Source organism: Panthera uncia, chromosome X, assembly GCF_023721935.1.
Source record: "Panthera uncia isolate 11264 chromosome X, Puncia_PCG_1.0, whole genome shotgun sequence".
Lineage (NCBI taxonomy): Eukaryota > Metazoa > Chordata > Mammalia > Carnivora > Felidae > Panthera > Panthera uncia.
Window position 1 is genome coordinate 118,415,077 of NC_064817.1, and position 17,901 is coordinate 118,432,977.

Below are 17,901 nucleotides of genomic sequence, written 5' to 3' on the forward strand. Positions count from 1 at the left end.
GACAACATTGGGGTTTGAAACACAAGCTGGTCTGAGTACAGAATCCCTTTTTTCAACTGTAGCACCCAGTTTTGCAGCTGGTCATAGTGCATTTTTATAAGGTATAAGCTACAAATTGGGAGTAACAGCTTCTATTTTAGCTTAAAAGGACATGATTGTCATTGGGGTGAAGAAAGTTCATTTGGAAATCATTTATTTTAATAGTTTAAGGCAGAAGGGTGACAGCTTGTTTTTGTAAATAAAATCTTACTGGAATACAGGCACACCCGTTCATTTCTGTATAGACTTTTACTGTTTGTTTTTTTTTTTTTTTAAAGTAAGCTCAACACCCAACGTCGGGCTTGAACTCACACCTCCAGATCAAGAGTCGCATGCTCTACTGACTTTGCCAGTGAGGTGAACCTGCCTTTTGCTGTTTTAGTGCTACAACACACAGTTTAGTAGCTGCAACAGAGTCCGTATTGCCCACAAAGCCTAAAATATTTACTATCTGTCCCTTTGTAGAAAAAGTTTGCCAACCCCTGTGCAAAGGAAGATGTATAAAAATGAAACTCCTAGTTTTACGGACCATCATTTGTTTCCCTGTGGGTTGAGCACATATGGAACTTGAATTGATGGTGTACCTGGTCTCAAATTGGCTAGGATACAAACATTTCTCTTTTGTACAGAGTGGTTTCTCAAGGCATCATTTTTATTTTCTTGCCTCCTAGGTGGTCTACAGTGAAAGGAACTTCAATGCAAAAATCAGAAGAAGTTAATTTAGTAAATCCTGTGTTTACAGGCACTCCGGGTACCTAATGGAATGCTTGAGTGGTTCTCATTGGGGGTGACACTCCCCCTAGAGGTCAAATTGGAAATGGGGGGGTGTTTTTATTTTTAGTGTAATGTGTTGAAAAATACATTAACAATTTTTTTAAAAGAAAAATACATTATTATAAATCACTGTCCTTTTGTTTCTCCTTTACACTGGAGTTGAGGCACTATATTGATTATTTTTTGAAATTGTGTTTAGATTGGTAGTATGTATGATTTTCATTTCAGACTAGCAAAGGGCCTTTGCATGAATTTGCTTTAATAACAAAGAGAGGATTGGATCTAGTGGTATTGAGCACCACTGCCCTAAGTATTTGGCCTTTTTTTCCAAAGCAGACTTCCAAGTAAAGAGAGTGCCTTCAGAAAGACTTGTAATTCTGGACCCAGAGGCTGCTTACGCACAGCTTCTTGCTCACTGGCAGGCTTTAGAAGTGGGTTTTCAGACTGAGTAGCTTTCTACAACTTTCAAAGGAGCCTCCAGAGAAAGACTATCTTTACACTTCATTTACACGTCAGCACAGAGTACGAAAGCACATTGAGTAAAATCCAAAGAGAAGGCCCGTATGCACTTTGTCACTGTACATGGAAAGTTTGCATAGACCACTAATTGAGGGCCATTGATCTCCAATCACGTGACCACGGGAGTTAGAACTCCTCTTGGAGTTTAGATTTTGCTCGCAAAGGCCCTGTGAGGTGGAGGTCAAAACTATTTTCTAATTCTGTTAGATTTTTTTAATGTTTGCTTATTTTTGGAGGAGAGAGACAGAGCCAGAGTGTGAGTGGGGGAGGGGCAGAAAGAGAGGGAGAGACAGAATCCAAAGCAGGCTCCAGGCTCTGAGCTGTCAGCACAGAGCCCGATGCAGGGCTCAAACTCATGAGCTGTGAGATCATGACCTGAGCTGAAGTCGGACACTTAACCAACTGAGCCTCCCAGGCGCCCCTTTTTAGATTTTTAAAAAAATCTGTTTATTTATTTGTGGAATATTTATTTGTGGAATCTATTTATTTGTGGAATCCTGTTTTTCATATGCAACAGAGAGGGCAGCAGATCCTTAGTCTGGAAGCAGGGTCTGGTGGAAGAGGTTTCTGTACCTGAATTGGAAGTGTGTCTCACAGGAAAAGTGTCTAGTGTGGGCTGGTAGGGCTCTAGTTCTTTGTGGTGCAAGCTGCTTCAGAGCAGCATAAGTTAATGTTGCCCTTCCACTGCCCAGAGTCATCCGCCTTGAATATCCTGATGAGCCAACTGTTGGTTCCACCCTTTTAAGTTTGTATCGATTTCTGGCTTAAATGGAATATTGGGTGAATGACGGTTTGGTTCTTTGGCTAAGTCTTTATTGCCCAGGTCATTTATTTAACAAGTAAGTAAAACAGACCAGAATCCCCATCTGGGGGGTGGCTTGTATTCTGGTGGGGGAAGGTAGACACTAACAACAGATTATGTGAAAGGTGGTAAGTGGTAGGGAGAATAGACTGATAGAGGAAGCGAAGAGGGGGAGACAGACGGAGAGGGGGAAGAGAGGTGAGAGAGACAGGGTAGGGGGACAGAGAGAGTGACACCATGAGTTTAGTTGTCTTGAATTTGTGAAGAGGGACTCAGTTAAGGCCGTGTTGTGACTTTTACATTTGATATATTAAATAATGCCTCCTTTATGTAGCTTTATGTGAAGGGGTTAGGGGGCCTCAGATTGCTTGCCTACATGAGTTGAGTCTTAACTACTTCTTAGTCTCAAACTCCTTTTCTGCTGAGATTGGTACCAGTGACACCCAACCTGGTTTCTTTCAAAATGGGGACCACTTAGAAGCACTTTTCTCTGAGTGGAAAGGACACTGCAGTGTTAGTCCAGAGGCCTAGGCCCTGCCACTGACACACGCCCTCGAGGCTCTTCTGGACATCTTCTCTGTCCTCAGAGAGGATTGGGCTGAATGTATGACAAAAGTTGTTTTCAGGATCAAAAGTGAGAGATGCCCACCTCTGGTTAGATTCCTGTAGTGTGTGTGTGTGTGTGTGTGTGTGTGTGTGTGTGTGTGTGTGTAGATATAGATATAAATAGATACAGGGATTAAGCTTCATTTTTTACTTTAAAGCCAGGGTAGCCCAAATTCAATGTTTTGTTGTTTTTTTTTTTTTTAATAAAAAGGAGTGAACCTCAATCTTTGGGTGTCTGGAACAAAATATAACCAAAAGGGTATTTTCATGTACTTTTTAAAGAAAAGCTTTATAACTAGGTCACCGCCAGCCATGCACTATCCCTGTGTTAGTTAACTTTCTAGCTAGTATTTACAGGGTCAGGACTAATTTGTAGCATACTTTTTTGTGATGTCAGCATTCAAGAAGTATCCTTTCATAATTGAAAAAATGGTAATAATTTGTTAATGTATATACTAGAACATTCTTCTGAGCCTGTTGTATGTATTCATGCATTCATTTTGCCCATCTATGCTGCAAAAAAAAAAAAAAAAAAAAAATAGAGGTCATAGCAGCCAAAGTCCTGAGAAGTTAAGTAACCCGCCCCACGTCAGTGAGTTGCAGAATCAGGATTTGAATGGAGTTGGCTCCAATAACTGTGCTCTCCAACATCGTGCTGTTCCAGCTTCTCTGCATTTCAGGGATCAATTGGAACCATTCAACAGAGAGGTTCACTGATGAGATTTTAAAGCGAACCTCATGGAACTGACCCATGTTACTTGGACCATTGGATTTCTCAGATTTGGGCTTGATCCAGCTTTTAATAGTAGTAGTTTCTGTGTGACTCTAAAAATGACTTTAGACATATTACAGTTGACTCTTGAACAACTTGGGGGTTATGGGTATCAACCCCCCATGCATTTAAAAAGCCACATATGGGTTTTGACTATGCAAAAGCTTAACTACTGCTACCCTACTGTTAATTTGGAAGCCTTATTGATAACATAAAGTTGATTAACATATTTTGTATGTTGTATATTATATATACTGTATTCTTACAATAAAGTAAGCTAGAGAAAATATTAAGGGAGTCATAAGAGAAAATACATTTATAGTACTCATTCGACTGAAAAATCCGTGTGTGAGTGGACCCACACTGTTCAAACCTGTGTTGTTTAAGGACGAACTGTATTTGATTCCTTACAAAAAATGTCCTAAATGGGCATATCTATAGAGCTAGAAAGCAGGTTTGTGGTAGCTTAGGGGCAGGGGGAATGGGGAGTGATACATGACTAATGGATACAGAGTTTCTCTGTGATGAGAATGTTCTAGAGTTGGTGGTGGTGATGGCTGCGCAATTCCAGATATACTAAAAACCAAGCAGCCACTTGGTTGTACGCTTGAAAGGGGTGAGTCATGTAGTGAGTTGTTGTAGCTCAGTAAGATAGTTAGAAACGAGGAGGAAATTTTCCTCTGTTGTATTTAATCCATTTTATTTTTATGTATTTTTTAAATGTTTATTTTTGAAAGAGAGAGTACACACACACGCGCATGAGTTAGGGAGGGGCAGAGAACGGAGGGGAGGGAAGGACAGAGGATCTGAATCGGTGAGCCAGATGTAGGGCTTGAATTCATGAACCTCTAGATCATGACCCGAGCCAAAGTCAGATGGATGCTCAACCGATTGAACCACCCAGGCACCCCTGTATTTACTTCATCAAAAAAAATTTTTTTTAATGTTTATTTATTTTTGAGAGAGAGAGTGAGACAGAGTGTGAGTGGGGGAGGGCCAGAGAGAGGGAGACACAGAATCGGAAGCAGGCTCCAGGCTCTGAGCTGTCAGCACAGAGCCCGACATGGGGCTCAAACTCACGGACCGCGAGATCATGACCTGAGCTGAAGTCGGACGCCCAGCCGACTGAGCCACCCAGGCACCCCTACTTCATTTTAAATTGAAGATTTTTTTTTTTTTCTTAATGAGGACTGAATAAAATAGGAATACTCCTCTTTTCTTTTATGATTTACAAACATGAACAGGAAAGTGAAGACTGAATTGACTGTGTAACCCAGCATTTTAAATTTCTTATATTGACAGTAATAATTTAACTTTATTTGAAAACATTGACCTATATTAGTAAAGTATTTTAAATATTATAGTATCTGATTAAAAAGTAGTTTTATATCTAACTGGAGAAAATCCCCCAAGTACATAATCTTGTTTAGTGCGTAGAATAATTTCAGGGCAGAAAAATGTCTGACTTGCTCTCGCTAGTCTATCTCATCCATTCTGCTTCTCTGAGATAATGAGTTATTTTGCTTGGATTTGAACTTGAGGTTAGGTCTTTCAAAGCTATTTTTTTCTAAACTGTTTTATCTGAATTTCACTCATTTCAGAATTACACATTGATCTTTCTAAAAAGCTATTTCTAATTTTAGATTGTGCTACCTCTTAATACTTTCAGGTTTAAGTTTATAAAGAAGCATTTTATTTTGCCGTAATTACTTTCAAGCCTCAGGGTAGTTCTGTAGTTCCACTGTTGTAGGATTTGGTAAACCAGTAAACAAGCTCACCCCATTATGATGTTTCACAATATTGTGTATTTTGTACATAATCACTCATTGACCAAATAGGAGTGCCAAGTGTGTGCCAGGATGCAGCCATGACCCAGATGGACCCCATCCTTGCCTTTGGTGGCCTGAACTCCAGTGGGGGAAGGCTGGCAGTCGTAATTTTGGATTATTGTCCTCACGTAGCCATTCCTGCATCTTTATCCTGGTGGTTACCCTTACCTGCATCTTTGTCACCTCTCTTGGTCCTTGCTTCTTGACCGTAACCAGCACTGTGCAGCTACCAAATCACTAGGTTTTGTGCCAAGGTGTGTTAATACTTGCCGTGCCAGGTTTTGTTAGTGAGTGGTTGCTTTTTTAATGAGCCTCACAGAAAGATCCCATAAATATCTGCAGCCCCCTAGTTGATGTGGTTCACCTCCCAGTGACTTCATGTGTATCTCTCTGTGTTACTCACTTTGAGAAGGAAAATAACTAAAGCATTGCTTAGTTTCCTACTGTGGCTGTAGTCTTCACAAATCTAAATCCTCGCATTAAAACAATATTGTGTGTTCTGAATACGATGCTTTCATTTAAGTCTGAATTGTGATGAATATGCATTATTTAAATGAAGTATAAACTTTCCCTGGAAAACACTGATCAAATCAAATGTCGCTAATTTGATTTCCATCAAATCCATGCCACTTTAAATTGCCTCAATTTGGAGAAGACAGAATTCTTAAAGGCTAAAGAAGTGTGAGGGTTCAATTGTCTACCTTTTTTACCACTCTGCTTGGCTGCTTCTAAATTATCTGTAAAAATTAAGAAGTGTAGAGATTTGAGGCCTGTTGCACGATTACTAAACATGGTGTTTTTTTGAGATGACAATTTGAATGCTATGGATAACAATTCTGGGAGTATGTGTAATGTCTCCCACTGTGCTCCCCCAAGTACACTTAGCTGCCCTTTTCTTCCCCAGCTCCCTGTACCTTTGTTGGAGCTCTTCCACGTGACCTGTGCTGTGCTTAGTCCCTCATGTGTCTCGTTCCCATTGGGGAGACTACTATGGAAATGGGGCCTGGAGAGCAGAGTCCTTTGGTTTTCAGTTGCAATACTCCAATCTCAGGTGCCTTATTGTTGGACATTGCATACAAATTCAGTTGATATTGAATGTTGTCTTTTTTGTTGTTGTTAGAGTTTCCAGAATGGCTTCTGCACCGACTTCTAAATATAATTCACACTCCTTGGAGAATGAGTCTATTAAGAGGGTAAGTTGTGTTTTCAGCTTTATTTGTGCCTCTTTTTCTGCATTTCTCTTCTTATATTTGCATACTAGGTGGTCATTTCAGGCTTATTGAATTATTAATTTCATTATTCATTCACATAGTGTGAATTCTTGAATATATGTGGTTTTATATGCTATCCTACCTTGTTCCAGAAAAGACAGAATGCTGTTTATATGTTAAGTTTTGCATTTGTAAATCCTTTCGTGGAACTTGAGCAGGCTGTTACACCTTCCTAAATATTGGCCTTATTTTCTAATTATGATAAAATGGTTGTATGACCGAAACAAATACAGCATTAAGAAAAAAATGTTCAAAGTATCAAGGAGAAAATTATGTCATTAGAGAGAGATTTTGAAACCTATATTGAAAGGAAGGGTTGAATTTAAAATAAGGTTTACTCATGGCTCTTTGAAGCTTTTGATACATTTACCAATTCTTCAGCTGAAAGGTTGATTTACACCCCAGCCGGCAGTGTACTGGGTGCTGAAGCGATCAGAAGGAAGCCAACTAGTGTCTTTGAATCTGTAGCTCCCTGAATACTAATGAGGGTGACCTTTTTTTAAAAAAAAAATAGTGTTTATTGTCCATTTGCTTTTCTTTTTTGAAGTGGCTGCTCGTGTCCTTTGCCTGTTTGCTTTTTGGGGTGTTTGAGGGATACTTTTCTATTGATTCATAAGTGTTCTTTACATATTGTGATAATCAGTTCTTTATAATATACAAGTCTTTTTCCTAGCTTATTGTTGGCCTTGTGATTATATTTGTGGCATTTTGATTTTGAAATACAGAGGTTTACATTTTTTTGTGTGTAATCACATCCCTCAGTCTTTTGTATTTCATATTTTCTGCTTTGGGTGTCATGTTTACAAGGACCTTTTTCATCCTCAAGATTATATAAGTTTTTATTGTGTTTTGGTATCGTTATGGTACAAGAAGCCGTTCTAAGCACAAGAGTTACTTCATGAAGCTAATTGTAAGTCCATGTGGAATGTGACTCTAATAGATAGTGTATCCCGTGTTAATCCCATGTTATCCTGTGTTAATCAAACATGTGTTTCCCTAATTTTGTGGTTGACTTCTACTTTCTTCGCCTAGCCCAGAACTCTGGTCTTTAAAGGGTATATATAATGAATATCAATGCTTGTTACGCCTGTGTTTAGTTAGTGAGAGGCAGCATTAAAGGGTGTTGATGATCTCTTTCTGGTCTTATCATTAGTGTAAGTTGTGCAGGTTTGCTCCCTATTGGGGAAGGCATTCCTGGCTGGGAGCAATCTGTCTTGCCCTCCTAGTTAAAATGCTTAGCTTACAAGCACTAACATGTGGAAAATTGGCTAGGAATTTTCACGTTGTGCCTGAATAAAAATGATAAAACCATCAAAAATCCAGCAGAGCACCTAACTTTGACAGCTTGTATCTGACCTAAATACACAACTGACACTCCCCTTATTTCATAATACTTCACATCTGCACAGCCCTCGATAATTCACCAAATGGTGCCTTGTGCATTTTGTGTCACCTCATCTCAAAAACCCTTTGAGAGAAGTATTACTAACTTTACACATGGAAAGTCATGCTGAAAAAGTCTTGTGCCTGAATAGATGTTAAGGATGTGGACATAGGCAGCGCATCCTTGGCATTGATTGGCGTGGACAGCTCACTAAGGTTGGGGTCGACTGTGGGTGGCTAAACTGCTCAAGTTCAATTCATAGTTTAAGTCTCAACAACAGATGTTGGCAAGGATGTGGAGAAAGGGGAACCCAGTTACACACACACAACTTGCCATCAATATTCGTTAGCTGTGTTAACTTTTAGTCTGTAAATAACATTAGCACACTTTTCAGTATTAATTTCTAAACACCGGGTCCAAGTGCTTTACAGTTAACAGCATTCAGGAAAGTGATAAAAAGTCAATATCAAGCATATTCTTTTTTTTTAATTTTTTAATGTTTATTTATTTTTGAGAGAGAGAGAGAGAGAGAGAGAGAGAGAGACAAAGCACAAATGGGGAGGGATGGAGAGAGAGGGAGACACAGAATCCGAAACAGGCTACAGGCTCTGAGCTGTCCGTGCAGAGCCCAATGCGGGGCTCGAACCCATGGACGATGAGATCATGACCTGAGCCAAAGTCAGACACTCGACTGACTGAGCCACCCAGGTGCCCCAATATCAAGCATACTCTGTAGACACACTTTGGCAGCTTTTTTTAAAAATTTTAAATATTTAATCATCTAAATAATGGTAAATATCACTGTAATTTTTTTTCTTTTTAAAAAGTATGTTTTTGGTTGGTTGTGTTCCAGGTTGCTTAAAAACCTGTGCAAATGTAATGTCATTCCTTCTGATGCCCCTGTTTCATTTCCAGACTTCTAGGGATGGAGTTAATCGAGACCTCAGTGAGACTGTTCCTCGACTTCCAGGAGAAACTCGCATCACTGGTAAGGGTCCTGTGAATTTAGGATTCACATAGTGTGATGAGCATCCCAGCAGGGTCAGGTGGCTTCAGTCCCTCCTTCTCTTTTAGAAGTCACATTGAGATAAATAGGCTAGCTTTGTTTGAAAGTGTTAACATAAAGACAACCCTCTGCATTAGTTTCTTGATCAAAGAGTTCTTTCAAGAGTTTCGTGTGGTCCAGGATAATGATATTTTCCCCTCTGTACCCAAGACTGAGAATTATTTTAGAAAAGTGGATTATCTCTTGAACGTCCTTGTTGGAGCCCTAAGCTCTCATGGTTTGAGGTTGTAAGAACAAAGTAATACTAAATTTTTCCAGCCTATGATGTGTGCTTTTTAAAATGATCAACCTAAAGACTTAACACCTAAGTAGTCTTCCTTTGAAATATAGGAGACCATATTGGTTTAAAATATCTTTCATTTGTCTGAAAACATTTGTAGTAATGTAGTAGTACATTTGTAGTAGTGTTGATACAATATTTTGATTGTTTACTTATTTTTTTCATGATAAATTCATATTAAGGGGAAGGGATTTACTTTGGAAGGACCAGATCATTCTGGCTTAAGAATACAGAAGCATGTGACAGCTTCTAAGCCAAATGCTGATGTTGTGGGCATTCACATTTTGTATTGGGGTCAATACCCTCCCTCACCTCAGATCACCACATATTTGGTGGTGATACAGTTACCATTGTTTCAGGGAACTCTTTGGTTTGTTAACTAAGATCTGGGTTGTTTAGGTTAAATGGCTAAAACATGGTATTGATTAGATTAATGTCATAAGATATGGTCCCTTTGTGAATTAGTTAGCCGTGCACCATGAGAAACTATTCCACGTCCACAGACTTGCACACATGATCCTAGTCTTGAAAAGAAAACCAGTGGCATGTGTCCATCCCAATTTCTGGATAAGAGCAGAGAGGATAGCTTACTTTGGGCGGTCTTCTTCTATGAGCTTTTGGTGCTCTGTATCAGTCAGATGCTTAACCGAGGTAGTAATTTATTGAATTAGCATGAAGTAGCCTTACTGGGTATTTTTCATTTAGTACCCATGGAGAAAGGGATTTCAAAGTAGTTAAAAAAAAAATTAAAACCCATTACCACATTCAAGGACACCCTTGAAAGATAACAGAAGGATATTTTTATTATAATAAATTTACTCTCCTGATTTAGTCTCCCCTTATGTTTGAGTCTACTAAAGATGTACTATTCTTTTGGCCATCTGTTTTTTTACCACTTAAATAATTGAAGTGAATCAAGCTTAACACTCTTCTCTGGACTATTAGAAAGAATAGACTATAGAAATATTTCAACCACTGACATTCATTTATTAAAAACGTCATGATGTCGGTATGATTAGAGGCTGGCAAACGGCAAATCCTGTCTGGTGGTTAGGCCACGAGACTGTCCTCCTCCATGAGTTGCCATCTTCTGGTTGAAGTAGCTCCGTAGTTACCTTTATAGCCACCTGGGGGGAGCAGTGGCTGTACCCTCCTTCACTTCTGCTCTCCAGCTTTTACCACCTTGCCCAAGCTGGTGACAGCATTTTGGTCAAGCTCAGGGGAGCAAAGCTGGTGCCTGGACGTGACGTGTGGCCCCTCTTGACCTAGCACGGTAATGTGGAAACATTGCTGGTGCTTGCTTTCGACTTCTCTGGTGATCTTTTTTTTTTTTTATTGTAGTTATTCTTAGCCAAATAGTTTATATTAAATTAGTGCCATTTGTTGTGTATTTTGGTATATATTTCCATTATTTTAGGGTACTTTTTTTATCTTAATAGACAAAGAAGTTATTTACATATGTCCTTTCAATGGCCCCATTAAGGGAAGAGTTTACATCACAAATTATCGTCTTTATTTAAGAAGTTTGGAAACGGTAAGTAGAATCTAAGACCATAAAGATGACCCTAACTGTTAAAGATAATGCTAAACTGTCTCTCTTCTACCTTGCAAGACTGACTGTGGACCAGATTAACATGGGAATGCATTTGCTTCTCAGCTCTTAATTTTTGGCTTACGCAAAGCTCATTTAACACTAACACCTGTATATGTAGGAATAGAGTGAATTTAAAAAGAAGTTTTTATCCTGGGAAATACTGGGGAGGGGTTGGTAACTAGACCCATTTGCTAGCCTGGAGAAGTTGGTTAATATAGAACCGTGGTTCTTCACCAGAAGCACAGATGAGAACCACTTGTGCTGCTTAACAGACACCACAGATGTCCTTGATGTCCTGCATCAGAATGTCCATATCTGTAGTTCATGTGTGGCTGTTATTTTTAAAACTTTACAGAGGAGGATGCTGATGTGAGTCTCTACTCTAGAACTTTCCTAGTGTTCAATTACAAAGTACCAGGTAGCAGTTTAGAACTAGGATGCCTATGGTATGGCTTAGTGCCGTTCTACCTTTTCATTCTAAGATGAAACGTTTGCCATAGCGTTTCAAGGAATGTTCCACTGATGGAACAATGAAATAGAGACGAGGTGCTCTAGAAGGGAAGGTAAGAGTATAGCTGTTGTGGCTGACACAGAAGGACTTACAGTAGATAGGTTGTTGTCTAGGCCAGCCTGAAGGGGCAGCTGTATTTTGGGGGTGGACCAAGGGGGGAATAAATAGATAGATAGATAGATAGATAGATCGGTTGGTCCAGGGTACATGGAAGAATAGCCTAACAGTGGTTTATACACAGGAGATGGTGAGACTGTTTGGAGGAATCTAGCTTGTGTTTCATTGTTTTTACCCTATAATTTCTTCAGGACTGTGTTATTGATGCATTATCTTGATTGAATCAAGGCATATGACTGATGCTGACTAAGAAACATGGGCTGAATGGTGGTGGTACACTTAGGTGAGGTTATACACTGGTGTTAAAAGCTCATAGCCATCCAGGAAGGGTGGTCTCTAATGTCTTGCTGTGCAGGGCCCTTCCTCTGCAGCGTTTCTAATGCAGTACAGTTGAACACCCAGAAAGCACGTGTGTCCAACATGTGAAAAACAGCAAACCAGCCAATGTGCTGGACTACACAGGTGCGATTTGAAATGGTCTTAATCAACCAGGATTTGGGAGTGAAGCTAATAATATAAAGTTTAACATAGGTAACATTTAGTTCATACAAACCGGTTGTACCAATAAAGGATGGAGGAGGTCTGTCTTAATAGTGGCTCAAGCTTATTTGATCCGGTAATTGGGCATGATTGGTTAGAAAGTTAATATACCTGTAGGCTAAACTAACAAAACTATAATATAATAGCAAAATGAGACTGTAGTCCCATCTGAAGTGTCATGTTCAGATCCAGGTGCCATGTTTTGAGAGGGACATTGGCAAACCAGCAAGGGTTCAGACAAAGGGAACAAGGCTTGTGAAGAGGCTGTAGTATGAGCGATGATTAAAATAAGCGTCGATGTTTCCTCTGAAGACCGAAGGCAGGCATGACAGAGCTACCTTGGAGTGTTTGGAGTGCCTTCTGTGGAGCAGGGATCAGACTCATTCTGTACAGCTCCCAAGGGGCAAACTGGGACAGATTGAGAGATTTTATGCTGATATATGCAAGAGTTGTCAAAAATGAGAATTAAAGCAAGTGTTACGGTGCCTTTCCCCTCTAAGAGTCTTGGCTCGTTGGGCTGCCACGCGTGCCCAGTTCCATTTCATGCTGTCACTGATGATGAACTGGGGAAATTTTTTTTTAATTTTGTCTTTAATTTTGAGAGAGAGCATGGGAGGGCCAAAACGGGGGTGGGGAGAGAGAGAATCCCAAGCAGGTTTGGTACTGTCATGCAGAGCCCGATGCGGGGCTTGAACTCACAAACCGTGAGATCATGACCCAAGCAGAAACCAAGAGTCAGATGCTCAACCAACTAAGCCATCCAGGCGCTCCAAGTGGGGAGATTTTTAAAACTGGAGTGCCGTGACAGGATTGTATGATCTCAACTGCATAAAGCAAGCAAAAACTATCCATAGACAAGAGGCCAGAAGGAAATATAGCAAATGTCTTAGTACTTGGGGTATCTGGGGAGTGGAATTATACATGCTTTGTTTTGTCCCTTCCACTTGGAGTGAGCATGTATCACTTTTATAATTGGGAGAGCGCTTAGCAAGCTTTATTTTGTTCTTATACAGCATCTTAACAGGTGGGGATTAGCACCAAATGGGTATACGAAATGCCCATTTGACACCAGCTACTAACTTTTTCCTCCTTCCACTGTTTCACATAAACCTTTTGACCAATTGGCTATAACATTTAGTCCAAGTATAAAAGCGGGAAGCTAATGGCAGAAAACACCATATAAAGAAAGCCATGTAAGTGGTTCTGCAGAAGCCTCAAATCATAGTCTAGTGTTTCTCAAAGTCTAAATAAGAGCATCAGTTGTGGATTCTGCTGCAGACTGTGTGTTTGGCAAAGAGCTGTCCTCTCACGGGCATTTGGAAGCGGACACCTGTGTGTTTCAGGTATGTAAATACTGCAGTGGGAGTCGGCTGTCCCATTTGGTTGAGGTGTCAAGGGCAAGTTTCCTGTCTGCCCCACCCACCCCTGCACAGTCCCCTTCCCAAGGATGGTAGAAGCACAGTGGCTGTATCCTTAGATTGTCATCGTGGCCCTCCTTTATGATCTCCCCCTCCCCCACTGTCCCCTGCATGGTGCCTGCACAGTGATCCTCCGTGGAACGAGGCCAGCCAGCTTACTTCTCCATTCTATAACTCTCGTTGGCTCCCTATTGCCCATAGAATAAAATCTGCTGTCCTTTATATGGCATTAAAATCCTTGCAACTTCTCTCGCTTCGATCCACACCACTCCTGCCCATACTGTTCTTAAACCACCTTCCCTTCTCCCAACACGCAAGGCCCTTCCATGCATCTGTGTGGATGCATTGCACGTGCTGTTCTCACTGTCCCCAGATGCTCTTTTCAGAAGCTGCTGTTTGTCCTTCAGAACCCACCTCAAAAATCACACCATCTTCGGAGCCTCCTCCAGCTCACGGTGAGGGACCCCCTCCCTCTTTGTGTCTCGGTAGCCTTTCCCCATGCCTCTCTGTTAGCATTTATTGCTGTGAGCCCTTTACTGGCCAACACTTCCTCTTTCCTTTTCGTGTTTGTTTCTCCTGAGCACTTGCCGCCACCTCCTATTTTATATATGTCACTGCTTCGTCTTGTTCCTTGGCTGTGTGAGGACAGGGATGCTTGTCTATCGCCCCGTGTCCCCTCTGTGCTTAGGGCCTGGCACATTGAAGGTGCCCAGTCGGGCTGTGCTGAATGAAGGAACTCTGGTGTTCTTTACTTGCTGCTATGTCTGTGGCCTTTACTAATGGTGCGTCTGCTTGGTCCTGTGTGCCTAGCTAGCACGGTGTCCACTAGATCGTAGGCACTCAGTAAAAATATATTCCGTGAGTGAACTCGGGAGGGAACAGGCTTCATTGCTGTGGTGTCTTTTTTTTTAAGTTTGTTTATTTTAAGAGAGAGAGCATGAGCAGGGGAGGGGCAGAGACATGGGTCTGGGGGAGAATCCCAAGCAGGCTCCACACTCTCAGCATGGACCCCGACAAGGGGTTGGAACTCACGAACTGTGAGAGGTTTTGACCTCTCAAAACCAAGAGTCAGGGGCGCCTGGGTGGCTCAGTCGGTTGAGCGTCCAACTTCGGCTCAGGTCATGATCTCACAGTTTGTGAGTTTGGGCCGTGCATCGGGCTCTGTGCTGACAGCTCAGAGCCTGGAGCCTGCTTCGGATTCTGTGTCTCCTTCTCTCTCTGCCCCTCCCCCACATGTGCTCTGTCTCTCTCTGCCTCTCAAAAATAAAGAAAACTAATAAAAAAAAATTTAAAAACCAAGAGTCAGACGCTCAACCAACTGGGCTGCTCAGGCGCCCTTGTCACTGTGGTTTGACCTCAATGTAGGCCCCACTAAATCATGGCATCTTGAATACCAACATTGCTTCTGGAGTTTGGAAATTTCATAGTCCCCTTTTGACCTTGAGGGTGTTCAGGAATTTGGCTTGGGGTCGATCTTGTGACCACAGCGGGGACACTTTAGGCACATAATAGTCTATAATCAGTACACCACCATGGGGAAGACTGCTTCAGCTTCCCTTCCAGGAACACTGGGTTCAAGTGCTATAGTGGGTGAGAAAAGCAAAGTAACCCTTTGTTCATGTGCTCATACCTTTATTCCAGAACCTTCAGCAAGCAGCATGGTGAACTAACACTGAACTTGGTGAACAACTCAAAAACGAGTAATTGGGGTGTAATATGACAAAGCCCGCAGTGGTTGCATAATGCCACGAGGTTACGAGGGAGAGGGTGATTAACTGTGTGATGACTCATAGCATGCTTTGTAGAGGAGGTGATATTTGAACTGAGTCTTGACGAATGCTAACAATTTCCTGGACAGGAGGGAAGAGAGGGAGGAGCACATCAGGTAGAGAGTTTCCCTATCACTTGTATGACAATATGGAGAAGACCACATACTGTAAAACAGATGAGTTGTCTGTTGGAGATGGAGGGGAGCAGGGTGGCAGGAGATGATACTGGAAAAAGGGTGCACCCCAACAGTCTCGCAAGTCACGTGTCAGCGCCCACCTTCTGTGGACAACCACCTGGTGGATGTGGGTTTCTGGAAGGGATGTCAGGTTGCAGTGTGTCTGATGGATTAGGGAAGGAGACTGGAGGGAGGGAGAGCAATGGAAAAGTCAGCTGTCCAGGTGAGCATCCCGGGCCTCACAAGGTCACCGTTGCGCCGGGAGGAGGCAACAGCGTGGAAGGTTCAGGAGAATAGGGTGGCCCTTTGGAGGCGGGAGTTGGAGGAAGGACCTCAGGTGGCGAATGATGCCTGTGATCCTTTGCCTTTGAAATGAACCTCACAGGAGAAGGAACATGCATGAGAGAAGCCCCTGGGGCTCTCAGAACACGTGGACTTGATCACCGTACAACCACTGGGTAGAGATGTCTCTGAAGCAGTTGGAAGCGTGACTCTGAAACTTGCGAAGTTGTTAGCAACATCCGTATTGGTGAACACCGCATACATCCATGCGATTACCTGAGAAGAAGATGTGACAAGGACATGCGGCCTGTGGCGAGAACCCTGGGGAGCACGAGCATTCTTGGTGGGGGGGGGGCAGGAAACGGGGGGAGTGCCAGCATGGAAGAGAAGCGGCAGTCTCAGCAGTAGAAAATGTGAGCGAAGGCTTTGGTGGAAGTTGGTATAGAAGAGAAAAGACTCAGGAAGGGAGCAGACCACGGACGGAATGCTGCAAGGCTCAGTGGGAGAAAGAGTGAGCAGAGGCCACAGAGGGTGGTCATTAGGTCACTGGGAGCCCTGGTGGGAACCGATTCTGTGGAGATGCCAGTCTGATCGGCATCTCGCTCCTTCCACCTCCCAGGCCTTGGCACAGCGGGCTTGTCTCCAGTCTCCCTCCCCAGGGCTTCCCCTGCTCCCTGGCTGCAGAGAACTCCGCTCCCTGCTGGCGATGCTCCTTCCCACACGCTGTCCCCATCTGGCCGCAACTGACAGGCAGAGCGATTCCCTGGTCATCCCTGGGCTTCCTTTGGTTTCGAGTGCCACCTGTCTTCTGGCCCCTTTCTCATTCCTTGCTGCCCGCTCGAGACCTCTTGCCTTTTCACCCGCCATCCCAGATACCTGGACCGAGGTGGGGGCCTTCAGCTCTGCCTCCCTCCCCAGTTCCTTCCTTCCTGGTGCTCTAGCTTCTCTGGGTGGCACTGCTTGTCTTCCAGTCATCCTGGGATCTCTACCCCTCCCCTCCCTTCTCCATAGTCCTCTTCACGCGTGCTGTGCCCCACCTTAGTCCAAGGTCTTGTCCCAGTCTGCTGGTGGGGCTACACATCACCTTCCCTACCCGCAGCCTCTCCCCACTCCCTTCTCTCTGGCCCCCAAAGACATCCTTATAGTCATGCCCCTCCCCTTCCTCAGAGGCTCGGCTCCTTTCCTCCCTCATTTCCAGTGCCTTAGCCAGGGAATTAGGGGCACCTTCCCACCTCTGTCTGGTGTGCCCACTTTGCGCTCTGGCTCAGGTGCCCTACTCACTGTCCCCCGACTAAGCCCTGTGCTTTCTGTTCTGGACATGCGTTCAGGCCAGTTTTTTTCACCTAGAGCACACATTCATCTCTACTAGAAAATTATTTTGGAATATTGAAGATAGAAAGTTTATAAAGAATACCCTAAACATCTATGGATCCACCACCCAGCTGAAGAAACCCCATCTCCCCTTTGCTGCGGAGGTAATCCCACTTGAAAGTTGGTATTTCTTGCTCCTGGTCACCCACACACCCCTTTCTAAACTAGAATGGACTACAGCGGATGCATGGCAGCTAGACGAATACAGGGTTTTGGGCCTTCCAACTGAGCAATGCTGATGAGATGAGAAACATGTTGTGCACACACCTTCCATTTTCTGATGGTTAAGTCAGAAATAGTGTGTTCTTCCTGGATTAAATTCAAGGACAAATCTCTCTGAAAGGAACACAGTGATTCCATTCTCCAGGCAGAGTATTACCCAAACATTCTTCAGTCCCATTTAAGACCCTCTATAAGGATATGGGACACACGTTCATCTTTACTTGGTAAATGTATTTCTTTGAGGGACTAGAAAAATGAGGTCCATTTCCTTAGCTTTTCGATGGTTTACCAGTCAGTGTACAGACAGGACTTGGAGAAAGATGAATGGATGGCGGTGTGTCTGTCAGAATCTGTCTCTCAAATACGCAGTTCTGAAATGAGCTTTGGGCAGGTGCTGGGTATCGTGCCAGCTGGAAGCTGGGTGTTTTAACAAGAGTGGGAGCACTTCGGTTCTGTGGTCTCCGTCACTGGCTGCAACTGGAGGTGTAAGCCTCGGACACCACCCTTGCCTTGTGGTATGGACAGTCAGAGCCACATATGTATTCTTTCCCAGAGGGAA

At 42.8% G+C, this 17,901-nt stretch overlaps 1 protein-coding gene across 1 annotated transcript in view; it reads left to right on the top strand.

Moving 5' to 3' along the window:
- MTM1 (myotubularin 1) overlaps positions 1-17,901 on the top strand; it is a 97,293-nt gene that overhangs the window by 16,628 nt on the left and 62,764 nt on the right. The window contains exons 2-4 of the mRNA XM_049644431.1: positions 6,462-6,534; positions 8,912-8,984; positions 10,782-10,876. Of these exons, the coding sequence (XP_049500388.1) occupies positions 6,472-6,534; positions 8,912-8,984; positions 10,782-10,876 (231 nt within the window). The 5' untranslated portion in view covers positions 6,462-6,471. The remainder of the gene's footprint in view (positions 1-6,461; positions 6,535-8,911; positions 8,985-10,781; positions 10,877-17,901) is intronic.